This window comes from Brienomyrus brachyistius, chromosome 1 (genome assembly GCF_023856365.1).
Source record: "Brienomyrus brachyistius isolate T26 chromosome 1, BBRACH_0.4, whole genome shotgun sequence".
Classification (NCBI taxonomy): Eukaryota; Metazoa; Chordata; class Actinopteri; order Osteoglossiformes; family Mormyridae; genus Brienomyrus; species Brienomyrus brachyistius.
Window position 1 is genome coordinate 28,327,742 of NC_064533.1, and position 27,004 is coordinate 28,354,745.

The following is a 27,004-nucleotide window of genomic DNA, read 5'->3' on the forward strand; positions in this document are numbered from 1 at the left end:
GGTGTGGACATACAGCGCTACCCCCTGAGCCCTTGAGAAACAGTCAATTTGCACAAAAAGCACAAGATTTTGCAATGCGATTTTTTGTTTTCACAACACATCTTACTCTTAGATGCCACAGACCTCAAACAACTTGTGGTTGGGAGCTGACAGATTAAAACAGTATGGGACACATTTCAGAGAAGGATGCAGTGTCTGGTATCTTCCTAACAACTGAATGCTCGATCATGAAGAAAAGATGGTATGAGCTGTATCTCAAGATATATTACAAATGTTTGGTTTATCTGTGTAATGATTGGTGTTATTAAGAGAGTGACAAAGTATTAGGGGAAGGGCCATGCAGATATCTGCTGTCCGATGAGCTGGCGTCGCTGCAGCTTGCATCTATATTCAGCTTGTGCTTATGCTGCAGCTGTGTTGTTCAGCCACACCACTTCCCCTCTCAGCGCCTCCCCTGTCTCGCCTTCATGCCAAATGTGAAGAAGCAGAAAAACAGCAGCTCACTTCCCCTTGCGTCTGCTGGACACATACATCCTGAGGCACAATACTTTTACCTCCAGTTTGAAGGACAGCGGAGCGACATCCCTCAGAAAATCACAGCCGTCAAACCCCACAGGTAATGTAAACATCCTGTTCTGTTACCTTGCTTTACATGAATAATACAAGCACCAACACACACTCCGGGCAATTTAATGAAACTAAATTGGCTCAGTGGGGTTAGGACTTCTTGTAGCCTCTGACCAGAAATTTGTTCATTCAAATCCTGTGGCAGGCAGAGTACGTTCCTCTGTTGGGCCCTTGAGCAAGGCCTTTAGCGCCAGGGACTGTCTGGCGTGTCACTTTGGATAAGAGGGTCTGCAGAACAATTTAAAAAATGTTAAATGTGCAAATTGAGCCTTTGGGGAGGATGGTGTGTGGTTCAGTAGGTTAGGACACTGTACCTTTGCTGGTTCGAATCCCAGCGCCAGCAGAGCGAATTAACCACTGTGTCTCAGAGCAAAGCCCCTAACCCCATATTACTGTCTGCTTTCTCAGAAATGTCAGTCACTTTGGATATGAATATAAAGGCTTACTTCATAAAATGCGAATCCTAACTCATGATGATATTTTATGAAAGAATTGCGATTTTATTAAAAAACCATTACAGATTTTATTTTAATATCTGTGATGTCTTAAATTACATTTTTATATTAAGCCAAAGTACCTAAAACTTCATTAGTTTGCTTGCTTCATTTGTGTTAATTTTAGTGCAAATATGGACTATTATGAATATGAAATGCTTGATATACTGTAATTAGTTCTGTTATCCTTTTGAATACATATGGTTTAATTTCATATACACTTTACATACCATGAAAAATACTGCCGAACAGTTATGTCTATGTATGCAGAGAGTAAACTACATGTCTTTGGTCTGCGGAACTTAGTATGTGACATGAGAAGCTCACACGGGCTGCACACACGGGCTGCACATGCAGAGAGCAGAGGCAGGATCAGAACGGCAAACCTGCTGGTGCAAGACGACACATAGACACCTGGGAAAAAAAAACACACTATGTTAACCCAGCCATCCAGGCCAGCCTAAGCCACCCCATCGCAGGGCACACACACACTCATTCACTCACACACACACTCATTCACTCACACACACACTCATTCACTCACACATGCATTCCTACGGGCAATTCAGTAACTCCAATCAGCCTTAGCATGTTTTTAGACTGTGCGGGCAAACCGGAGTACCCGGAGGAAACCCCACGACGACATGGGGAGAACATGCAAACTCCACACACATGTAACCCAGGCGGAGACTCGAACCCGGGTCCCAGAGGTGTGAGGCAACAGTGCAAACCACTGCACCACCACATTATGTTAATAATTATTTTAAAAGGCAAATATATTTAGGAAATACAAACTGTCCCTGGGTTAGGAATACGGACAAATCGTACTTATGACTGGGCTTCCAGAAAGTTTATTATATGTAAAAACTTAGGTAAAATATAATGGTTCCTAATAACGAACAAATCGCACTACTCTGTGATGTTCATGAAAACATTGCACGGCTTAGGTGGTTCATCAGCTTGATATACAGCACTGTATATTATTATTGTATTATTACTGTATAATAATAATAATGTTATTTTTCCAACTTACCTATAAATTCGACTTAAAGAAGGACTTGGGAATGGAACTCGTTCGTAACCTGGGGACTGCCTGGACCGAGACTTTTAAGTAAATTTCTATCTATGACAGATCAGATATTTATGCTATTTTTAATTTTTCACTTCCTCGCTGTTCATTCAGGTGCCCGGAGATGCCTAATCTGAACAATACTTCCAGTGTTACTTTTCCTCTGGATGGAACCAGCTCTGTCGCATTGGTGTGGATCTACAGTCTGACACTAATCGGCGGGATCGTCGGGATCATCTTCATGAGTTTCATCCTGAGTCGGCAGAAGGACAAGCTTTCCATCACGAACATCTCCATCATCAACTTGGTGGTGGTCCACGGCACGTTTCTTCTCACGGTGCCCTTCCGGATCCATTACTTCGCTACCCAAACATGGACTTCCAGCTTTTACTTCTGCAAGCTTATAAGCATCGTTATCCACACACACCTGTACCTCTCCTTTTTCTTCTACTTGGCCATCTTGGTGGTGCGGTTCTTACCTGTCATAGGAAGGAAGCCGATGGGCTTCAACCGGCCGTTAATAGCGTTCCTCGCCAGTGCGACCGTCTGGCTGTGCTTCTTCCTTAGCATATTTCCACTTCTCTGGATAAACTATGGAAAAGACAAGAAGAATAAGAATGATGGAACATGCTTCGGGTTTCAGTCGGATATCAAGGATTATGTCATAACTGTCAACATCATATTGGCTGTCGTCATAATAGCTACTAGCTGTGCTGCCCTAGTCATCCTGTTATTGGTGCTAATGAAGATAGCAAGGTCAAACCATGGGAATCTCTTCTCCCACCAGGAGTTTCGGGCACAAATAAACAACATAAGGTTCATCGCCATCATGTTTATCTGTTTCCTGCCCTATCACACCTTCCGGATCTATTACGTGTTGCACTTACACAACGATCAAACTTTAGCAAACAAAAATGAGGTATATTTGGCCATTACGTCATTGTGCTGCTGGGATCTCCTGACGTTTGTTATAATTAAAAGGTGAAGGATTATCTCTCCCATTTATTCCGGCGTCAAAAAACGGACACTGAAGAAAATCAGCTTCCATACATACATCCATCTTCTACTCGTTTATCCTGGTTAAGACAGTGAGAACTAGTATTCAGTGCTGTATTTGGACAATCCAGGACCATCATCAAACACTTGCTAAAAATGCGGAACATGAAGAATGATCCATGAATTAGACTTCACTTTCCAGTGAAGCAATGGCTTTATTGACATTATAAAGCATGAACTATCAATTATTACTATTATTTTCTGTGTATAAATGGATAGAAATCTTGTGCCTTGCAAACTTTGTTTTTTTTCACAGGTTACTGTTCAAATGTCCTTTTTTATCTTGGATGTCAAAACAACTGTGTTTTAGACTGTAAACTTCAGCTGCCACAAAAGTAACTGTGTAGTAAATATGATACAAAAAGTTATCTGTCTGAATGTGGGGGGTGGCGTTGCGTAGTGCAAACGGTAACAAATGTTCACTATGACAAACGGTCTTGCTGTAAGCGCCTAGCCTACAGCATCAGTCGTCAGGTCAGTCGTCTGCTTCACTAATATATTTTCCTAATGTGAAGTACATACAGCATACTATCTTTTAAAGAATGTATAAAAAGCCCGATTTGAAAAACAATGCATGCAGCTCATTTTATACTACTTATGTTTTGTGTTCCATATACAGAATGCAAGGATTGCAAGATTCAAATAACCACTGTTTTTTGCACAAGTTCCTCTAATACTTTGGAATGAAGAGTAACAGAAGCATGTAGTTTTGAGTATTCCCGATAGTGTTATATGTGACAGGGGCACTCCATCTTCCGTCTCATATTTCAGAGGACAAACGCACAGCTAGCACACCCTCCGGCCACATCAAAATGGCAGATTATTGAAGTTGCCCCTGTCGAGTATCTTCAGTTTCTTCTATAATGGGGAACCCAAAATAAAGTCTTGTCCAAGCTGATTTGCCTGTTGCATGTGGCTTGACTGGCACATCATTGTTGTGCTATAGACTAATAAATTATTATATACATTTTTGCATATTGTCACTGGTGTAAATTCTCTTAAATTAACTGTTTACTTAAATGTTTACTTTGATTTAAATGCTTTTTCGTTTAAACTGTGTTTGGATATTCAACTGAGTACATTTTTAATCACGCTAAGGTCTCCAACATTTAAAATACAGTTTTAAAATACTGTACAATGTCCAGTACCTGCTTCTCATTTGCATATTTATTAATCTGTTTTATGTGCCACTTGGTCACATTTTACTAAGAAAATGTTTTACATTACATGTTTTTACATTTCTTCATAGACCACAATTTATAAGCTACATAATCTATTATAAACTGATCCATAAAAATGGTACGACAAATGGATACTTTATTATTGTAAACACATTATTTTCATTTTCTTTTTACAATATGACACTTAAGGTCAGCCACGTTCCAACTCATTAGCGTTACAAACAAAGATGAAGAATTAAATGTCTCATAAGTGATATAAGTCTCCCATATTGCTGGTCCTAAACAGACCACGTATTGCCAGCCTAGTCTATCAAAGGTGGTGGAGCTAGATTCAGTTTGAATTCAGGCAGCTCCTTAATCCCAGGTTGGAAGATGCCAGGCTTCTGCTTGAAGGAATCCCGGCCAGGCATCTCTCGTCCGGTGAGTTCCATCAAAATGGAAATCTGTTGTTTTGTTAAAACAAAAAAGAAAAAAGTAAAGATACACATACAAATGAAACTTTATTCAACAGTGGCCCAAAACCTTTTTGTTTGGAGATTCCCCAAAAATATCAGTCAAGTCAGGCCCTTTCAATAAAAAGAAAAATTGAAAACTTGGTAAGGCTACGTTTAGCTGAGCTAAGTTTACACTCCATAGTTTTCCAAGTCATCAGATCCCTATACCCTTCGCACTACACAACTTGTCATTTTGTAATCAGTAATCTTGATGTTGTGGCTCACACATACACGACTGATCAACGGCAGGGCTCATGCACTACAAGGTATTTCACCGGGAGGAATCGCTGATGCGTCTGTCTGGTCTCCAAACTACGTTTTGTTACAAAACCACACGTGAATGACACTGGAAAAAAATCACAATTATAAATGTCAATGTGTTACAAACTGTTAAAACACTTTAATTAGATGGCAACACATACGCATGCCATTCACAAATGCACGACAAATTAACCCTTGGGTTTCACCTCACCCCAAGTCTTCCGCTTTCAGTAGCTATTGCTCATCACCACACTCATTGCCAGTTACACTTTTCACACTACAGGAATAGTAAGATATTTATAATAAATAATAATAATAATAATAATAATAATAATAATAATAAGTCTAGCATGCAAAAAATCAATATACAATAATAAGATATTTGGCATGCGAAATTTCTGATGGGTGTCTGCGATGCATCGGTGATTCCATTGGGTCGGGTCTTTGAACAGTTTACACCAGGGGTGTCAAACTCGAGTCCTGGGGGCGCTGAGTTCTGTGTAGCTTAGTTCTTTCCCTGTTCCACCACAAATGATTCAGTTCAGAAGCTGTGTGGTAATTAGCACAAAGAGTTGAATCAGGTGTGCTAAATGAGGGGAAATCAAAAACTGCGAAGGGCTCCAGAGTTTGACACCTGTGGTTTACACATAGCGACTGAGCACCAATTCGCCAGCACAGATCACGCACCAATTTTCCTCCAATCTGGGCCTTTTGTTAGCAATGCAATGCAATGCAATGCAATTCTATTTATATAGCGCATTATCACAACATTACATTGTCTCAATGCGCTTTACATTTCTGCCACGTAAAGACCCCCCAGTGAGTAAGCCAAAGGCAACGGTGGCAAGGAAAAACTCCCTAAGAGGAAGAAACCTTGGGAGGGACCAGACCCAAAGGGGGGGCCCATCCTCCAGGGGCCGGCAGAAGAGTCAAACAAAACAAGATTGTATAATTTAAGCTAATACAGGGGTTGAAATTTCAGTCTCGATGCAGGGGCAGACCGGTACAGACCGGTGCAGACCGGTGCAGGCACGGGGTGCTTAATGCATGATGGCAAGATCAACAGTGGCACAGCAGCGAGTGGAAAATCTGGAAAGCGGTGAGTGGAAAAGTCATATAGTGTGAGCATAATGGAAATTAGCTGCAACGCTCAAACAGCAAGAGTAATGCTGTTTTTATCATCATTATCAATACCTAAACATATATGTAAATCACACATGTAAATTTCACAGTACTGAGTCAGCTGACAGAAACCTGACCGAAACGGACTCTCGCCTTGTCGCTATTTCTGCAATGACACCTGCTACGCACAACTACGTCATTCAGCTGACCTTTAACCCAGACAGAACTCTTCACGTATGAGAAAGGAGTTCATGGAGGAATAAGAACATCATATTTGCTTAGGTTTTAAGGGTAGATAAAGCACAACTATTCAAGCTTGGAGTAAAAGGCTGGAGAATGTGACGTACCCGAGAAGGGTTCTTGAAGGCTCTCTTCAGAGAATCTGAAGCTGCAATCTGAGCCCGATCCAGCTCTGTTAACTGAGCAGTGTTAAAGGATATTGCTTAATGCAGAACGACACCTGGTGAGTGTTTCTCCTTAAACAGTGGCAATACACAAACTTTTATCAGTCTGCTGATAACATTATCATTTGAACTGCTTTAGATTAAAGATGCCGTTGGCACAAGTCTAAGAAGATATAATGGCCATTTAATGAAAAAAATAAACTCAGTTTGTCTTTGATGTGTGCAAATGGTCTAATAAGCTCTTTCAGAAACTGCTTCAGTAACTTTCACAGCCATTCAGCTATACCTCCTTACATAATGAGAATGATCAGAATTTAAAAGGGAACTAACTGCAGTGAATGCATACATACCTCAGACTCTTGTTCAGCCTTCTCAGCTGTGATGGGAAACCACTTCCTCTTAGGTGACTGGCACTTTAAACAGGCCCACTCCGGGGCCTGAGCCTCCTGTTGTCTCAGGCTGTTCTGAAGGCAGCCATAGTGGTAAACATGGCCGCAGCTATATTGATACAAGAGGGCAGAACGAAAAATCAACTGATCTTTCACAGAGTGGTGTCGCATGAGAAACGCAGGCCTAAGTCAACAGTGGGTTCCGGTCGCCTCACCTGAAAACGACGAGCCGGGCCTGGGAGTTGCCCCCCCCCCAGCTGTACCTCTGAGTGCACACCCCACATCGTTGATGGGAGGGGGCAAGGCCACGTGACACGGCAGATCGCAGGCTGCAAAGATACCAGTGCAAGTCCTGGCTGAAAAGGCTACTGGCCGCCTCCATGAGGGTCTACACACACAGGAGAAACAGCAGATGGTAGGAAAATGTCCTCCAACAGAAGGGAGGTATTGTTCTCCAACACAGGCGAAGCAATGTTTTCAAACAAAGGGGAGATAATGTTGTACAACAGAGGGAAGACAGCATTTTATTACAGATGATATGCCATGTTCTCCAACTAACATTCTAGAAGAAGGATGACAAACTCATTCATGGAAATGGCCATATGAAAAACTACCAATGAATTTGCAAGCCGACTAAGACCTATTTAGTTTATAACAGTATGACCCAGACTTTAATTATTATTATTATTATTATTATAAAAAGGAGATGAACTTTAATCAAATCAAACTTTACTGATCCCAGGCGAACATTACTGAAATAATTATTGAGTGGAAGGATAACCGGTGCCATTTGCAAAGAAAGTTGCTAAGGAATGACAAGCTATGGGGCAATTTAGGGGCTGCACCCTTCAAAGGACGTGGTTGGTATAGACTTTTTCCGTTGTGTCCTTCCAAAGTCCGTGCAATAAATCTTGGTACAGAACGAAAGGATGCAATTCTAGACTGCATTTGAAGGAGCCTTTGAAATGAGACAGCATTATCTAGTGGGTTTATTTCCAAGCATCAGTTACCACGGTGAGTCTGATCTCAGTTTATGGAGCTAAAAGTGATCCGGTTAATGCTTTTAACCCGGGATTGTGTGCGAAACCCGCTTTTTCTAGAGTACTCCCCTAAAAGTTCCCTTTTTAAATAAAACACAACAATGATATAAAACACCTCTCTGAAGATAATTAATTAAATCAGATGCATCCACTAGGTTAATGGACTATTATTCATTAACTTTTGCCTGACATTATTCACTGGAAACTTATTCTAAATGAGGAATAGCCTGAGTTAAGTTCCAAAAGATTTAAAAAAAGACTACAATTAGAATTGCTTTGCTGAATTTTGTGCTACTGTAACTTAATGCAGTATAATGGGGTGGGAAGAGGAAAAATATAATGCAAGTTCACACAGGATGATTCCTACTTCCCGGATTGCGTTGTACTGGTACACAAATTCATCGTGTGGTTCACTTACATCATTTTCAGTTCAGAATACACAAAGCAGAAGAATACATTTCCTGATATGGTCGAAACCGAAATACACTACATGGAAAAAAGTATTTGATCTTTTAAACAGGAAAAAACTGCTTCATAAAATAAAGGTTGTCTGACAAATGCAAATCCATTTGCATAAGGCAACTTTGCATCTTGCAAACGTTGTTTAAATATATATTTTTTAACACACTTGTACATTTCCTCAGTAAGATAAGATACACTTTAGTGATCCCAGGGGGAAATTCATTTGCAAATATATTTGTAGTGTCTAATGTAAATATGTTCATTTAAGCTACCCTGATATCGGTAAATTTAAATTAGTGACCAAACATGGCCATTAGCTAATTCAGTAACAGACAATAAGTTCTTTTAGGTCTGGGCGAAGTTAAGGACATCTGCTAATAAACTACTCATGGAAGGCAAAATTCTTTAAAATATTTACCCTGAACGAGCATCCCACTGAACATGAGGACAACAAACAAGTCTGCAGCATTTGATAAAGAATCATTATCAGATGTCACGTCGACATCACATAGATATAGCATTCTTCCAGAACATTCTCTCTGGATCTTCAGTTCCCAAAGGAACGAGCAATATATTTCATGTATTTAGGAGATGCCGTTCTGCGAACGCACACACCCCATGCCTAAGGCATTTAAGCTGACAGTTTTATCAAACTGGTACTGGCTTACTTTCTCATAGACGTAAGCATCAATTATGCCAGAAATCAATGTCTTCACTTCCCCGTAGCTGCCGACGTTGTGAAGCGAATCCTAAGATGAAATCAGATCAGATAAGACCACATGTGTCTGTTACAGTGCAGTAACTTTCACACAGTCTCTGGGTTTAAAACAGTCTATTTAATTCACGATGTGCTTATGAAAAAGACAATGCAACTATCGGTATTGTAAAGTTTGTTTCTTTTTGGGTGTTTGAGGCACGATACTATCTATGACACTAGTGCTGAATCATGCCACCAGTGGCCTATTCTACAGAACTTGAGTGCAGGAAGTTTTTAAAATATGCACAACTACAACTGGTTTAAAATAACTGGATCATCACAACTGATTCATATGTACATATCCATTTAGTATTTATATAACATGGTATTTATATCAGGGTCTATGCAAGTCAGCATAAGCAGAGCAGACTAATAGTAACAGGTAGAAACCCCTCACTCCTCTGTAACAGAACGGGCCCAAACACGTCCTTAATTTTTAGCGAAACCAGAAAGCCCAGTTAGATGGTGGACTAACCTGCCCTACACAGAACCAGTACCTGCATAAGCTGCTGGAGGATGTCCATTAGAGGGATGTAGGAAGTCATGCTTTCTATCACCTCCTTGGTGAGGTTTTTAATGCCTGTGGGTCAAACGGAACAGGAGATAAAATAAAATAGTAAAATGTCATGACCTTTGGGGGCAGGGACAAGGGCAGTGTTTTCCAACCCGGTCCTCGGGCACCCCCAGACAGTCCACATATTTTTTCCGGGAGCTGGAAGGGAGCAAAATTGTGCACTGGCTGGCAGGGAGCTGGGAGGGAGCAAAAACGTAGACCATCTACAGGTCCCCAAGGACTGGGCTGAGAAGCAGTGAATTACGGTACAGCATCTGACTATCTATATTATTAATGTGTCAGTTTGGTACAATTTACAGATACTAAACATTTTCTTTCAAATATGCTACAGATCAGTGTTTCTCCATCCAGTGTATGAGGATCTCCAGACAGTACACACTGTTTCTCCCTCCCAGCACGCATGAACTAAATGATCAAGAACACAGAATAATTGGTCCAAGTGTGATGGGAACTGGGGGGGGGTTGTCTGGGGGTCCCTCAGGACTGGGTTGAGAAACACTGCAATAGATAAGGGTTAATGCACAACCAACCGTACATCATACATTTTTAAACACGTGGCTGCAGATGTGAAGAACCGCCCAACACAGAGTGCTTGAAGACTTTCATGTTTACGAACCAAAAACACATTTATTCGTAGAAATGCTGGAACAGCATTGTTTTTTTAAATCCTGTCGAAGCACCATATACTGCAGTATGGAGCAGTCTGGATGGTACGAAAAATAAGATACTAAGCCTACTACTATTAAACACTTTGCTTATATGAGACCCAAGAAAATGTTTCCAATTAAACTGAAGTCTTTGGCCAAAACCATAAGCCAGCCGTTAATTTGAAATTACCAGCTGCTAAGATGAAAAGCCCGTCTTTATAAATAAACGCGTAAGTGTGAGTTAATGCGCTCCACCCATGCATTACATGTTTTTAATTACACTCCATGGAGGCAAAGTAATGTAAATATATACATTCAGCCATTGTTTCATTCATTTAGATTCATGTACCTCCAGGAAAATTACCAAATTTCCCTGAGGTGCAAATGGGTGTGTGAGCGGTGTGAGTGAGTGGTGTGTGTGAGCGGTGTGTGTGTGAGTGAGTGGCGAGTGTGCCCTGCGATGGCTTGGCTCCCCGCCTTGAGGTATTCCCTGCCTTGTGCCCATTGCTTCCAGGATAGGTGACAGACTGACTATCTGTGCCAGACTGACTATCTGTGCGGTTACAGAAAATTAATCAACATCTTTCAGTTTAGAGAATTTGACATTACCATAGTATAATTAGTTGTAACATTTGATGTTTACTAAGAAATTCCAAAATATAAATTTAAAACGTGTGATTACACATATAGATTATAGTAGATTAGATCACATTAGGATTAGATTAACTTTATTGACCCCAGGGGGATATTCTTGTGCATACAGCAGCAAGATACATAGAGCACAGACAAACATACATATACTGTAGTGCAATATAGACAATGTGCAAAGACAGTGAGTCCCATTATGTGCTAGCCAGTCTAGACACTTATTAAAGATGTGTAGCTACACTTGAGGAGGTAAGATATGGACAACTTTAAAATAAATCTGATCAAGGGAAACAAAGACAACATATTTGGCCAAGAAAGCGTTTAGGGAACAGAGCTTAATGAACCAACTTGGTACCAACAAGCATGCTTGAAGTTAAGGGATGTTAGAGGATTGACCTCAGATTTATCCAGGAAAAAAAATGAACAATTAATGAATAATTTGGGAATTTCATTAGGACAAAATTTTTCTACATTTTTGCAAAAACTTTACCATACCACCAAGCTCAAATCTACGCAAAATGCTGATCTAATTACTGCTAAATGAAATAAAAATTGCAATTATATGCTAAATGTACCTCAGTGTCATAACCTGTTCCCTCAAAAGCCACCACAGGAGTGAATTCTGTAACGTCCAGCCAGAACGCACAATCTGCACCTTGTATAACCACTCACCTCTCTCAACGTCAGCCGATAAGGGGCACTGTATCCGCTCAGCAGGGGACAGCAGAAAGCTGAGGAGCGAAAACCACAAGTCCTGCAAACAGAACAAGCGATACCCTGAAGAGACATGCCAAGATGAACAGAACCTGGTAGATGATCACCACACTATTACTTCTGTCTCATTTCCACTCTTGAGAAGCTCAAGGCTCAGACACAGTAACGGCACTCACATCTCTTTGCTTGCTGTCCAAAGTGCCCGACACCCGCTGTAGGAAGGCCATGACATCACGCAACACTGACTGGACCTCCTGAAAGGGGTTAGTCTCTTCACCCAGACTCCCTGGTAGAACCAAAGGTCAATGACTTGAGGGATCGCTCAAAAACAGGAAGGTTGACTTGGTAAAACTGTTGGCTTTCAGATTCAGAAGCATGCAGCACAAATTTCCATAAAAAGTCAAGATGAAGCAGATTCCTCTAAAACCCAACATCTATGTCTTTCTCCCCACTAGCATTGTTTGATATACTGGTATCTGCATTGTATCATACCACCAAAAATTAAAATAGTACAAAATCTATCACTTTGCAGATTTCGGGTTATCTGAAGAAAACACATGTAGACTGCATACATCACAAACCCTGAAGGTAATGATACGTAGGGTAACGTTTTGAGCAATGGTGCTGGGCAATTGCCAACCAGGTGGAACAAAGGACAACTCATCCTGATCTGGATTATCGTGAAAAATTGCCCACTGCCAATCGAAGAGAAACTGCTTGCCCAATATTAACGGGAAAGTGCCCAAGTAACATCGCTCAGCAACACCACCTGACAACATTGCTGAAAAAAGTTGCCCTGCATATCATCACCCTAAGAATTTCCGCCATGCTGCGGACATGGCCGCAGTTGCACTTCTTTCACGTCTCGTGTGTGCATTCTGCAGAAAAGCAACATAGATGGAAGATGAAAATCACTGTCCACTGTCCACTGCTAGCTGATAAGCAGGGCAGCAGATGAGAGATATGACCTTATGCATTCTGTTTTAAAACAAACAATAAGGGTGAAAGCGCAGAGCCAACAACCCCAATAAGCAACTGCCGCTACAAAGGGGAAACACATCTGTCTCTCACTTACCCTGATTTATATGTGTTTAAAGATTGCCAAGTGTGCAGGATGACAGACATGACACGTGACAGCAGTGTGATTTAGTGATTATGACATTTCGTGTTTCTGTATAGTCATGCTTAACCTATTTGTGAACTCATTCATATCCCTTTCGGCAGTGATGAAAAGCAGACTGGGCTAAACGATTAATGAGACTAACACAAATATACACCTAATGTTGGTGTATTATGGATGAGGTTTTGTAACAGCTGAAGCCAAATTAATATCAGAATCCATGCATTTGAGTTCAGTCTATGCATGTTAAACTTATGTTAAAACTAGATTTCATAAACAGGCCTATTGATTTCAAAGCAATGTAATATGTAAATGGGAATGTTTTATAGCAGTGCTTCTCAACCAGGGGCTGCGGCCGACTGCCAGGCCTCAGCGAGGAACAAGCAATGCCACGCAATTTATTTGAAAAGTGTAGCAAAAAAATACAACATTGCTAGGTTTGGATGGATAAATTTTTACAGCATATCAATATATTTCCAAAAAAAAGATGAATGGCATATTACCATTTATATCTATATACTTCTGTATAGAGCTTTATTAAAGATTGTTATTAGAAACCAATGGCATTCCTTCCTGCTTGTAAACAGTGCGAGAGCTTTTGTCGTGACTTTACACAGGATCCCAGAATGCAAAAAAATCAAACCATTCTGTTAGCAGCTCAAAAGGGAGTTTATGGAGCAGAAAGGTGAGGAATCATTGTTACTTATTAATTTTGTTTTAAAACACTTAAAATTGCCATAATTCGTTTAATTTTGTTGAAAGCTAATACCTTAAAATGAGGGTTTTCTCAGAGAAGAGCATTTTTAATGGCTGTCAGGTTCCTAATATTAGTGCCACTGCGACGCAGCCTCATTGTAACAGGGGATCCAGATGTGAAGCAGACTCTGAATGAATACGCTCAGTAACGGATGGAGTCTATACCGTTAGCAGGGCTGGGAAAGCCGAAAGGTCTGTCCAGGGGGTGCAGGGAAAGAAAGGCACACGTGCAGATAGGAGAAAAGCTAACCCACTCATTCCTAGAGATGGAGCAGGACACACACTTAGAGGATCAAGAAGATCAGGCAGACAGGACCACGCAAGAGGAGATTCACACTCGGGAGGAAGCAGGGGTACCTTCTGCTAGACAAAATCGCTGGTTCCTCATGTAGAAGGAACCGACTAAACTGGTTAAGCAGGAGCAAAACTAAAATGAGGCACAGCTGTTGGTATTCATGTGAGAGAGACTGGGCGCAGGGGGCTGGCTGCAGAGTCCAACCTCACAGCCATTTGCTAGATAAGCTTCAGGGTCAGTTTTTCTGTTCATAAACATTGACTTTCTGTTTTGTGAGAAATGTCATAAACTGAGGGGAAAAAAGTGCTGGACATAGGAGTGAAACCTTGTTTGAATCACGTTCAAATGAAATGACAATGTTTGCCAGTGTCACCAAATTAAAATATGTTTATATTAATGAACACTGGAAATTTCTGGTAATTTCTATGCAGAATGCATACAAGAGAAAGAATATCGTAGCCTGGGAAAGGACACAAACGTGTTTTCCTGGACACAGGGGGTCCTTGGATAAAAAAACCTTGAGAACTACTATATTATTGTATTAATTTAATATAAAGTTCCAAAGTCAAAATTTTACTGTTGATCTAACTATTCCCTATCCTTTATCAGGGTACAGGGGTACAGTTATTTGTACTCTGATATCGAATGATGCGTTATTTGTCATTTGAACAAGCATGAATACAGGTACATTAGAATGCTTCTTTTGGCAAATTCTATTGTGCACTTATTTGAGACACACACACACACACACACACACACACACACACACACACACAGTTGACAGTAAGCCTGGTGTCTGAATGCAGGGTCACCCATCTACCCATTAATCCCCTGGGACATTTCGGGGGTTAAGGGCCTTGCTTAAGAGCCTAAGGGAGATCTGTCACAAGTCAAACCAGCAACCTTCTGATCACAGGCACAGAGGCCTAACCAACTGAGCCACATACATATATAATACAGTACTTGTACTGAAGAGCATATATTGATTTCTGAAACATTAAAATATGCATTGTTATAAGCATGAACATTAGTATGCTGTTTATTTAGGTAAATATGCACTACCCGTACACTCATGAAAGCCCCTCAGATTTGTATATATCATTGTACAGGAAGTTAAGGTCACTCAGTATCCAGGCAACCATGGATGAAAATAACTGCAGCGTGTAAAGCAACGTCAGGCGTAACCCACCTTCACGATCCGCTAGGTCAGGACAACTCGAGTTCTGCAAACTCACTTTAACACACTAAGGACAAACAAAAAGAAGGCAGAACTGGTGACGCATGAAGCGCCAAACCACAGTGCGCTATGCCTGTAAACATGCTCATAAACACATAAATGCTCATAAACTTTCCTCACCTCCATGAGGACTGAAAATGAAGCTTCAGTCTTTCCCTGCTTCTCCAGCAGATATGCCAGTGCATCATGGACCTTGTGTTTGCGAGTGATCTGAGCAAAAACAGAAATGTCCCTCCATCCATTTGCAATCCAATCACAAAGAGACTTAGCCCACTGAGCCACACACTGCCCCCCCAAACTATGCGATCTGCCCTCAGTTTGGTAAGCAGGTTAGTACTGTGCCTGAAAAATTTATGAGATGTGTATTTGCCCAAAAGTTAGTAATCTGTATAAATTCCACATACACTTACGCTTATTAAATTCGGTTAGCGGAGCATGCTACATGCTACTGTTTTATTATATAATGGAAATGATAAGGACTGAAGTGGCGGTGAAGAAATGAGCAGCTCAGCAGCCACAGCATCTTTTCAAAGACGAGATATTGAGGATAAACAAAGTAAAAAGATAGTGGTCTGGCGCTACTTGTTGCAGTTTAAAGTCTGACATGTTTATTAAATACAAGGATACGCCGAATTTATACAAATCACTAACGTTTGGGTGTCACAATATGTATCTCATTAATATGGGCGCACTACTAAACTGCTTACCGACCTGTGGGCATACTGTACATAAACATCTGTATAGTACCAAAAAGCTGGCGACCGGACAAATTATTTCACCCGTCATCTAAAGCCCAGGTGATTATCGCGCATGCGCCACATAATTGCGATTACATCGTGACGTGGTCGCAACAGCCCTAAAGGGTTGGGCCATACAGGAAAGATCTGCGAAGGGAAGAGTGGCTGGACTGAGACAGAGATTTGCATAAAGTCTGGTGCTCAGAAATGAGGCAAGAGTGAGCTAGTACTGTGATATCTATGAGCAGAGAGGGGCTTCCCATCCCAAATGCCGGGAGACTTGTGACGAGAAGGTGAAGTATTACAGGCTGCCTTGTGTGTGGGCTGAGTGCCTGTGGGTGTCTAAGCTCTTCATAAGGCTTTTGGCTTAGTGATGTTCTGGCACCTTGCATTGTGGTATAACAGGTGGATTCCGACATGAGTCAATTTAACTGCCACAGATGAGGTTAAAGGTATAGAATTTCGAAAACGGGATATTGTGCAAGTGGGATCCAGCTCACCGTAGTTTTTACTATGGTAACAAAGCAGGCACACAATACTTAATGAACATGCTAATTAGTCTCCGCTATGAATTGGAGGAAAATCCTTGAAAAGTCCACAGATGACAATCCCCATCGTTACACACACTCACATGCTAATGGCAATTTAGAGATGTGAATTAACCCTCTTAGCAAAGCACTGGCACAGAAATAGCTTGTAAAAATCTAAGAAGGTCAGGTGTGTTACTTCAACTGCCTCTTCTGGCCGGTAGGTGTCTGACAGTTTGAGGAAGTCCATGACGCAGTCTGGCTCAGTCTGACACAGCAGGTCCAGGTATTTCTCATGGTAGGTGTGGTCCAACAGGCTGGAGGCTTTAAAAGGCCACAGATCCACTCTACGAGACACCGCGAAATAAACAGGCAGTTAGCTCGACACATTCACGTTAGGCCATCTTCACGTGGAAGAGCCTCTAATTACCTATCAAATATTTAATATGCATTAATGAATTTAAAATAAGGCAAAGATATACTCTATTGGTTGATTTCGATCCTCACACTGTCCCTTTAGGTTGACGCAAGACCATAAAAAAACACAAAAAAAGTTTATATAAAGTAAATCAAATTAATGTGATCCTAAAACAAAAACAGCGGAAAGACGAATCAATGCAAAGTAATTTTTAGTGATTTAATGAACCCGTACAGGATAAGCAAATATGACAGATGAACAGATCCTACCTAGGGTTGAACAGTCCGTGAAGAAAGTCAAACAGCGATTTTGTGTTCTACGTGTAAAAAAAAACAACAGTGTAAAGAGACAGTAGGGATTTAATCAGATGGAGAATGAGGCTGCAAAAAGAAATCAGTGTAGCTGAAGCGATAAGCCAGCTACCTGCTGTAAGACTTCCAAGATGAGGGGGACACTGCCCTCGAGATGTCGCAGGACGAGGGAAGCGGTGAGGCTTGGGTCTAAAGACAGCAGCTCCTGTGGGGCAGAGATTCCAGAGGGTGGCCTCGTATTTCTGCTAAAGCGCAGCATGTTCACAAAAAGCACCTGTGCTCAAAATAGCGGACGATTCCTTCCCTTTTAAAAGTAGCAGATAAACCGCTACAGGGTTGCATGTGAAGAAGAAAAAAAAAAAGAACAAATGAGGAAGCAGATTTAAAATGACAAAAGTCAGAAGCTGGGGGAAGAAAACTAAAAGACGTTTACCCATTTCCCTCACGCACTCTCTCTAATGCTCATTCACACTGTTCTGACCACTGCAGAAAAAAACACGATGGTAACAGCAGTTTAACAAACTTCTCTGAAAATATTTCTCTCTGGTAAATTTTTTTTAAAAAATCTAGCAGTCTAACCGTCTCCCTGTGCCCATTTCCTCACGACCCACAGGCCATCCCAGGAAGGAGGTCTGTCCTGGGTAGCCAGCAGAATATGTCCACCCCATCGCGCACATACGCCCAGCCAAGGTAGCTCGGATGGTCAGAAACCGTACTTGCAGGTTGCAGATGATTTCATTCTGCAAAAGCACCTTCTGCTCATCTGTCAGTTCACCAGAGCTCATGACATCGTCCAAGTATTGCAGAGTCTCACCCTGGTGAATCAAGCAAACGAAACAAAAACAAAACAAAACAAAAACAAAAACACACAAAACAAAACACAAAAACAAAACAAAAAGACGCTGATTAAACTACACTGGCTATACTGTAGAAAAGCCATTTTTAACCAAATTTTTAACAGCAGTTAGCTATTTTTTCAGAATATTTAGAGCCACGATAAATTTTAATAGTATTACTTTTTAAACAGGCAGTTTTACAGGTGATCCAACCAAACTGTCTTGTCGCATGACGCTCATCAGCATGCAAATTGACATGGGGTAATGACCATCCTCCACATGTGTTACGGCCTGGTTAAGCACAGCTACATGACAGCACGATAATGCAGTTCTTACGCATACTATACCTTTCTTGCAGGGTCTTTCAGATAACAGGCAAGGATCTGATGATAAAGGCGCTTCTGCTCATACAGAAATTCACACACCTGATAACTACAAACCAAAAAAGGTTGTGATATAGAGCGTGAAAGCTGAGAATACGCTTTCACCCCTCTAATGAAAGAAATTTGTGACATTTCTTTACATAACAGCATGAATGCGCCTGAAAGAAGTATGTATTTGTGCTGTTACAACAAGAAATTACCGTGCATTTTAACCTTTATACTGGTGAATATGTACTTGTGTATCAGTTATGTCAATCCCTAGCTAAAGTACAATAAGGCATAACAAATAATGTGTAGGGGAACTTTTAAAGGACATGATCAAACTAGTGAAGCCAGAAGAGGAAAAATGTGTAAAATAAAAACATCTAGTAATTCTGTTGAAGTAACGTTTTACACCATCTAAAAATAATAATAAAAAAAAGTCCGTTTAACTGAACGGTATGGCAAAGGAACATCCAGAACAGGCGTCTCCCTATTAAAGGACAAACTGTTTACTTCTAGCCTCAACAGAAAAAAGCTCTGGAAGCTCAGGGGACTCACAACTGCACGGCCTCAGCCATGGAGAGCAGCTTGGACTCCTCAAAGTAGGCAGCACCACCAGCACTCAGGAGGTCCAGCAGGGCCTGGGCACATGGGAGTGATGGTCAAAGATCAAAAAGTGCCATTACCATAAGGGCTGGGGAAATGCATCCTAAACTTGAGTCATTACAAGTGGGATTGCAACAGGAGGTCACTTTAATATGGAATTCCCCCAGTTTCGAAAGACGTACCGGCCTCTTTCTTAACAGGGAAACCTGCAACGGTTACAGGAAGCTGTAATTCAAACACGCAGAAATCTTGTGTTTGCTCAGAACCGGCCTCCTTACGTCACAAAGGGACAAAGGTAACACTGGCCTCATGATATCTAGCTTTCCTGCTCAGGCTGCCCCCGCTGCTTATGGAGGTCAAACCCATGCAACTGTGCTTACCACACACTAAATGCTTCCTCATTCACAAGGCACACAAGTGTGAGGAGGCCCAGCACCCAAGTCTGCAAAGCACCTCCGCTTTTCTGCAAGAAACATTCAATATTTCAGCTTCAGATGGCGGCCATAAACATTTCTCAGGATGCCAGCTTTTTGGTACTATACGGATTTGGTAAGCAAATTTGTAGCACCTCTAAAATATTAATACGAGGCATATTGTGATGCCCAAAAGTTAGTAATTAATATAAATTTGGTCTATCCTTGTGTTTGTTAAATTCGGTTTGTGGGGTATCCCAAGTACTACTGCTTTCGTACATCATATTAGCACTGAATGGGCGGTGAAGAAACAGAGAGCTCAGTAGCCATAACATTTTTTTGAAATAAGAAAAATGGTGGATAAACAAGGTAAAATACACATTGGTGATATGCAGTTTACATTCCGACTCGCTTATTAAACAGAAGGATACACCAAATGGATTACTAACTTTGGGGCATCACAATACATGTCATTAATATTTTAAACGCATTACTACTCCACTTACCAAATTGCAGGGGTAAGGAAACATCAATAAAGTACCGAAAAGCCAGTGTCCGGACAAATGTTTACATCTGTCATCTAAAGCCCTGTTTTTTTTATCCACCTGCATCATATAATTGCGATGTGATATTGTGCAACTCTGATCAAAAAGGTAAATCATCCATATTTCCATCCATTTTCCAAACCGCTTATCTTACTGGGTCGCGGGGGGTCTGGAGCCTATCCCGAAAGCAAAGGGCACGACGCAGGGAACAACCCAGGATGGGGGGCCAACCCATTGCAGGGCACACTCACACACCATTCACTCACACATGCACACCTATGGGCAATTTAGCAACACCAATTAGCCTCAGCATGTTTTTGGACTGTGGGGGGAAACCGGAGTACCCGGAGGAAACCCCACGACGATATGGGGAGAACATGCAAACTCCACACACATGTAACCCAGACGTAAATGTAAATTCAGACTCGAACCCGGGTCCCAGAGGTGTGAGGCAACAGTGCTAACCACTGCACCACCATGCCGCCCCCAAGGCAAATCATTACTGAACAAATTAAAAATACAGTCACAAACAGTGCTGGAAATGCTAGATGGATTAGCCTTTAATCGCTTTTCAGAGACTGGGCAATAGAGGAACTGATGCTTGGTGACGGCAGTGAATGGCAGCTGTTGGATTTGTTGAACGCACAGTTCACAAGGATGGTGGTGACATCGAGAGCTGCTAGCTCACCATCCAGACTCATTCATCTCTCAAAGAGCTGGAAACTGTTTCTGCTGCAAATTAGTTTCTGCACTTGATCGCCATGATTTCAGAGGTTTCTGGTGTCAAAGGTGTCAAACTCCAGTCCTGGAGGGCCTGAGCGCTGCACATTTGTGGGTTTCCCCTCATTCATCACAGCTGATTCAACTCCTTGTGCTAATTACCACGTTTCTCTTGAGCTGAATCATTTGTGGTGGAACAGGGAAAGAATTAAGTTAGACAGGGCTCCGGTACCTCCTGAGAGTGGTCTCAAAAGTTAAGTTTATTATTATAATACAACGGCAGAATTGTTGTTTAAGTGGTCAAATGGTTAATATTACTATATACTGCGGGAAACTTTCGGCTCATTATCGAGAAATGGGTAGTATTGCTTCAAGATGGAGAGACGCCTCTTTAAGAACGAAAGTTCCGCCTTTACTGACAGCTCACTGCCAGGTCAAACTAACCGCGTCACAAACATGGGAGTGATTCACACCAAAAATATTACGGTATGACATTTTGGCCATATCACACACCTCTATGTAATTATATCTTTACACATTACCAATTACAATTTCCATGCACTTGTTAGCATGCAATATTGTGTGTGTAGCTGTGTTTTATTCTATTCATAATTTTATCCTTGGCTTAATAAGTGGCAGAACTTGAATATTATTGTTACCTGTTGTCTCTCTGCTTGCTGGGTCGTATCCGCTGGGTTGCACAGAAAATCAAGCGCCTTGGTGTAAAAGGAGGACAGAGTGCTATTGTGTGTATGAAACTAATTCAGGAATATTATCCAGTAGGGTACTGAACACCCTAAACATCCTGCCATTCCTGACAACAACAGCATATCTAAAATAACTAATTATAAAAACTAAGAATCACATATCAGACATTTAAAAACAATGAGCTAACATGTTCAAATTTCTATATTTAAGTAATAAAATAATTTTGAAAATAAACATTTCATGCATAGAATTCCTACATTTTACCAATGTTTTATAGATATCCATGTGCATTTAGTTTCAAATTCAGGTACAAAAAATATATATTAAAAAAAGTCTTTTAATCTAACAACAATTATAATTAAAACGAGATGCATGACCCAAGGAAAAATGTCTCAATCGGAATATCACACATACATGTTACCTGGGAAACCGCATGCACATGTAGTAGAGGAATTAAGGGAGGATAAGGACTCACCTGATGGAATAGCTGATGGTTTACAAAGAGGGCATCCTTGGCCTTGGCCAGCTGCCGGGCCAGGAAAGTGAAAAGGCTCCCGATCTGAGAGGGACTGAAGCCTGTGCTCTCCAGCATGACCTTCAGGAAGGCCAGAGATGTTCAGCAAAGAGAAACAGTCAGGTGAGCAGAGAATGGCTAATCGAGTGATTAGCACCAGTATGAAATGAAAAGCAACTCGAATCAACTTGAATACTACAAATACCATATATTTAGCTATTACATTAGGATTAATGCACAGGCCGAGCATTACATGTTTTTAAACGCAGTCCACTAGGTATTAGGTGGTTCTTTGCCCCTGCAGCTCTGAGTGTTTAAAAATGTATAATGCACTGCTTGGAGCACAATAACACATTAACTCATGGTTACCACACATTTGGCATATACCTTTGTAGCTAAAGGCATTATTTTCAAGTTTACGAACCAAAAACAGTTATTAGTAGAACTACTTGTCTATTGCCGAAAACATAAGCCAGTGATTAGTTTGAAATTGCCTGATTCACCTGGCTGGCACTACATGTCTGGTTCTAAAAACTGGATCCAAATCCTTCTGGCCAATGAAAATTTAACGATTAAACAGTGCCGTGGTATACGAGTAAATTTAACACGTTCATGTGCTGCACAATTACGTTTCGGTCAACGATGGACCACATATGTGACAGCGGTCCAATAGTATTACGACGGAGCTGAAAAAAAATAAAAACACACAGAGAAACGCAAGCCCACATGACATCATAGCGCAACGCATTGCTTACATGTTTGTGGTGATGCTGGTACAAACAAGCCTACTGCACTGCATGGCACATAAATTATGTACACAACACTTGAAATTGAAACTACATTACTGGTTTACGTATTTACTGTACTGCACTTTTCATCAGTATTTAAAGTATACCATATAGCCTAGATGTGTAGTAGGCTATACCATCTAAGGCCATACGAGTACACTCAATGATGTTTGCACGATGACGAAATTGCAGTTTTGAATTCTCGGAAAGCATCCCCCTCGTTAAGCAAAGCATGACTGTATGTACACTCTGGAAAAATGCAAATCAAAATATAGTGTTTGAGACCTTCTCAACATTGTTGTCGTGTTAACTCACAGATTAGAGGCCACGTGCAGACCTTAGATAATAAAAAAAAATGTAATAAATCAGTAATGAATTAAACATTTGTTTTGCATTCTCACCTGCAAAAGTATGTCGATCACTCGTTGATGAAACTCAATTGCTTGTTTGTCTTGCAGATCTTCAAATGCCTGGATAACATAAAAAAACAAACCGTGTTTACCGAAATATACACTGAACAAAAATATAAACGCAACACTTTTGTTTTTGCTCCCATTTTTCATGAGATGGACTTAAAGATCTACAATTCATTCCAGATACACAATATTACCATTTCTCTCAAACATTTCTCACAAATCAGTCTAAATGTGTGATAGTGAGCACTTCTGCTTTGCTGAGATAATCCATCCCACCTCACAGGTGTGCCACATCAAGATGCTGATCTGACATCATGGGTAGTGCACAGGTGTACCTTATACTGCCCACAATAAAAGGCCACCCTGGAATGTGCAGTTTTTTGCTTTATTGGGGGTCTGGGGACTCAGAACCGGTCAGTATCTGGTGTGACCACCATTTGCCTCATGCAATGCAACACATCTTCTTCGCATAGAGTTTATCAGATTGTCAATTGTGGCCTGTGGAATGTTGGTCCACTCCTCTTCAATGGCTGTGCGAAGTTGTTGGATGTTAGTGGGAACTGGTACACGCTGTCGTATACGCCGGTCAAGCACATCCCAAACATGCTCAACGGGTGACATGTCCGGTGAGTATGCTGGCCATGCAAGAACTGGGACATTTTCAGCTTCCAAGAACTGTGTACAGATCCTTGCAACATGGGGCCGTGCATTATCTGTCTGAGTGGCTGGTCTCAGACGATCTTGGAGGTGAACCTGCTGGATGTGGAGGTCCTGGGCTGGTGTGGTTACACGTGGTCTGCGGTTGTGAGGCCGGTTGGATGTACTGCCATATTCTCTGAAACGCCTTTGGAGACGGCTTATGGTTGAGAAATGAACATTCAATGCACGAGCAACAGATCTGGTTGACATTCCTGCTGTCAGCATGCCAATTGCACGCTCCCTCAATGCTTGTGGCATCTGTGGCATTTTGCTGTGAGACAAAACTGCACATTCCAGGGTGGCCTTTTATTGTGGGCAGTATAAGGTACACCTGTGCACTACCCATGATGTCAGATCAGCATCTTGATGTGGCACACCTGTGAGGTGGGATGGATTATCTCAGCAAAGCAGAAGTGCTCACTATCACACATTTAGACTGATTTGTGAGAAATGTTTGAGAGAAATGGTAATATTGTGTATCTGGAATGAATTGTAGGTCTTTAAGTCCATCTCATGAAAAATGGGAGCAGAAACAAGAGTGTTGCGTTTATATTTTTGTTCAGTATAAGTTTTTTTTTCTCTCCTTACACATCTGAAAAAGTGGCGGTGTCTTATATCTGGGGTGTAGACAAAAAGGGAATAGATGGCGACAAATACGATGTCTTGTAACAAGCTTTTTGACTGTAATATAGGTTTGTGTGAGGGGCAAAGAGCGTGAGAGTCACACTAGATGGTGTGAGCTGGCAACCCAGACAGAGTGTATGTTTAGCGTATATCACTGAATGTCGTGTTAATTGTTGGGTTCCCTAATAGTGGCTATTAATATAGTGCTGCAACATTCATTTTCAAAGAGCTGTCACGTCATTTATTAATATGGCTGAACCACAATACGCCCCCCCCCTCCCCCAAATGGTTGCTACAAAGTGGAGGGCCGTCTTATAATTGGGGTCGTCTTATAATCGGACCAATACAGCTTTAACTACACTACGTAGCACCATAGATGCACACTGGGAAACATGTTATTTCCTCATGCACCACAGCTACACACTCCTGGCTCACCAGCGACATCACGTTGAGGAATTCCTTTGTGTTGTGCTGAAGCAACGTCCGAATTAACAGGTATGGTCCTTCGCTCGCCTCCACATCCTTCACCCACACTTTGGTGAGGCAAGTGAACACCTAGGGGGAGAAGATTGTGGACATCAGCAGCACCCATTACAGGACCTGAGAGTCTACCAGAGGTTTTAGCTTTTTACCTCTCAGCCACACAAGCTTCATGCTATAGCTCATACCCGAATTTCCAAAACAAAAATCAAAGACGGGTGTTCTAACAGAATAAAATGGTTTCTCATCAATTAAAATCAATTTTATTTATTTTATTAATTAAATTAAATTTTATTTTACTGCTATAAACTGTGTAGAATGTCTGCCGGAGAGATTTGATTAGCAAATGAAGAATTTTTGGTAGTATGGGAAAAGAATCTCCCTTCTAAATGCAGACTCCACACAGCTACAAGGAAATAACTGGGAATATATTAGCCTTACCTGTGTTTTTACAGTCTCCACCATAGGGGGCAGTATTGAGCCATAGGGGTAGGCCTTGCCAGACAGGCAGCAGCTAATTATGGAAGACAGCCATCTAATCAGATCATCAGTCATGAAGATACTACTAAATGAATGTCAGAAAAGGCGATATCATTGCTGAATGCACCCATATGGTTTCTAACCGTTATATATATTTATTTTTTTTATTTATTTTTTTTTTACCTGATGTAGACTAAAACCTTGTTTCCGACTTTCACATGCTCATCTGTATGAGAAAACAGGAACAAAAAGTGGTTATTTTGGTGTCATAATCACACTGATATAGATAGATCAAAATTAAAGTTACACACTGTCATGTCAGTTTAATGTATTATTCTTGATTCAATGGAACATTGACTTTTATTTATTTAACCTGTGGAATTATGTGTGTGGGGTCCAGGTATACATGTGAAAAAAACCTGTTATTTTGACGTTCTGGGGACCACAACGGTCCCCCAAGGGGAAACCCAGCTTTATAAAAACGTGTCTGTGACTGCAATCAAAAAACTAAAAATGCCAAAAGACTTGTATTTTGTTTGGTTTGGTTACTAGTGGTTAAGGTTGGGCCTACAGTAGGTAGGGGCTAAGGTTGTCATAGTTGGGAGTAGGGTTTTGCTCTTAAAAATGAATGAAGAGTCTCCGCAAAGATATAATTACAAACACCTGTGTGCGTGGGTGTGTGTGTGTGTGTGTGTGTGTGTGTGTGCGTGTGCGTGTGGGTGTGTGCGTGTGTGTGTGAGTGTGCGTGGGCGTGTGTGTGCGTGCGTGTGTGTGGGTAAGCTTCATTACATACTAATCAAACAGTGGATGATCATAGTTTGAAATTCGCACACAGCAGGTAACTCTATTGCGTTTGAACTGAATCAAGATATGGAGCAAATAAGTCATATACTAATGATTCCTCCACATAACGCCTGCCCAGCGATCGCCATCATGCTCCATCATGTGCCATCATGCTCCATGTTTGCATTAAAGGGTAACGCTTTACATTAACTACACCTTCATAATGCACCCATTATGCATTCATAGAACATTCATTAGCAGCATGTAAGTAGGCCTTAACGTCCTAATATACCTTAATAGCTTCAATATATATTTATAACATACATTATATAAAATAAACATTATAATTGTATGATATAATGTTTGTTATTAATGTATATTAAAGCTGTTATGTTGAGATATTAAGGCATACTTACATGCTGCTTATCAGTGTTCTATGAATGCATTATGAAGGTGCACTGAATATTCTACTGATTAATTATAAAGGCATTGTGAAGGTTCAGTTAATGTAAAGCGTTAATGAAGTCTCCCAGTAATATTAGTGTGCAAAGGAGGTCCTTTACAGCACCTCGCCTCATTCTCCAGGAAGGCTGCGCGCTCACAGTCATAGAGGCAACACTCTGGCTCAACAGGAAAAACTTCAGCTACCCAGCCATCAGGCTTAGATAACTCCACACCCACCTGAGG

At 41.1% G+C, this 27,004-nt stretch overlaps 2 protein-coding genes across 4 annotated transcripts in view; one reads left to right on the forward strand and one right to left on the reverse strand.

Annotated features, from left to right (window-relative positions):
* The first annotated feature begins 486 nt into the window (after window positions 1–486).
* LOC125748686 (probable G-protein coupled receptor 141) lies at window positions 487–4,213 on the forward strand. The gene is made up of 2 exons (XM_049025160.1): window positions 487–616; window positions 2,305–4,213. Exon 2 carries the CDS (start codon window positions 2,315–2,317, stop codon window positions 3,173–3,175), a length of 861 nt encoding a protein of 286 aa, XP_048881117.1. The 5' UTR covers window positions 487–616; window positions 2,305–2,314; the 3' UTR covers window positions 3,176–4,213.
* Window positions 4,214–4,546: 333 nt separating this feature from the next.
* LOC125748588 (vacuolar protein sorting-associated protein 8 homolog) overlaps window positions 4,547–27,004 on the reverse strand; it is a 41,274-nt gene continuing 18,816 nt past the window's right edge. The window contains exons 24-45 of one of the 3 annotated variants that reach the window (XM_049024893.1): window positions 25,718–25,760; window positions 25,496–25,568; window positions 25,010–25,129; window positions 23,237–23,305; window positions 22,009–22,128; window positions 21,485–21,541; window positions 19,100–19,182; window positions 18,524–18,608; window positions 18,057–18,155; window positions 17,453–17,545; window positions 17,299–17,345; window positions 16,811–16,958; window positions 15,468–15,557; window positions 15,300–15,354; window positions 12,116–12,225; window positions 11,898–11,979; window positions 9,854–9,936; window positions 9,268–9,348; window positions 7,313–7,485; window positions 7,059–7,206; window positions 6,652–6,723; window positions 4,547–4,870 (exon numbers count right to left, since the gene is read on the reverse strand). In XM_049024893.1, the coding sequence (XP_048880850.1) occupies window positions 4,730–4,870; window positions 6,652–6,723; window positions 7,059–7,206; window positions 7,313–7,485; window positions 9,268–9,348; window positions 9,854–9,936; window positions 11,898–11,979; window positions 12,116–12,225; window positions 15,300–15,354; window positions 15,468–15,557; window positions 16,811–16,958; window positions 17,299–17,345; window positions 17,453–17,545; window positions 18,057–18,155; window positions 18,524–18,608; window positions 19,100–19,182; window positions 21,485–21,541; window positions 22,009–22,128; window positions 23,237–23,305; window positions 25,010–25,129; window positions 25,496–25,568; window positions 25,718–25,760 (2,072 nt within the window). In that variant the 3' untranslated portion in view covers window positions 4,547–4,729. Of the gene's footprint in view, window positions 6,724–7,058; window positions 7,207–7,312; window positions 7,486–9,267; window positions 9,349–9,853; window positions 9,937–11,897; window positions 11,980–12,115; window positions 12,226–15,299; window positions 15,355–15,467; window positions 15,558–16,810; window positions 16,959–17,298; window positions 17,346–17,452; window positions 17,546–18,056; window positions 18,156–18,523; window positions 18,609–19,099; window positions 19,183–21,484; window positions 21,542–22,008; window positions 22,129–23,236; window positions 23,306–25,009; window positions 25,130–25,495; window positions 25,569–25,717; window positions 25,761–27,004 lie in introns of all 3 variants that reach the window. The other 2 variants (XM_049024908.1, XR_007399602.1) reach the window with 2 other exon arrangements.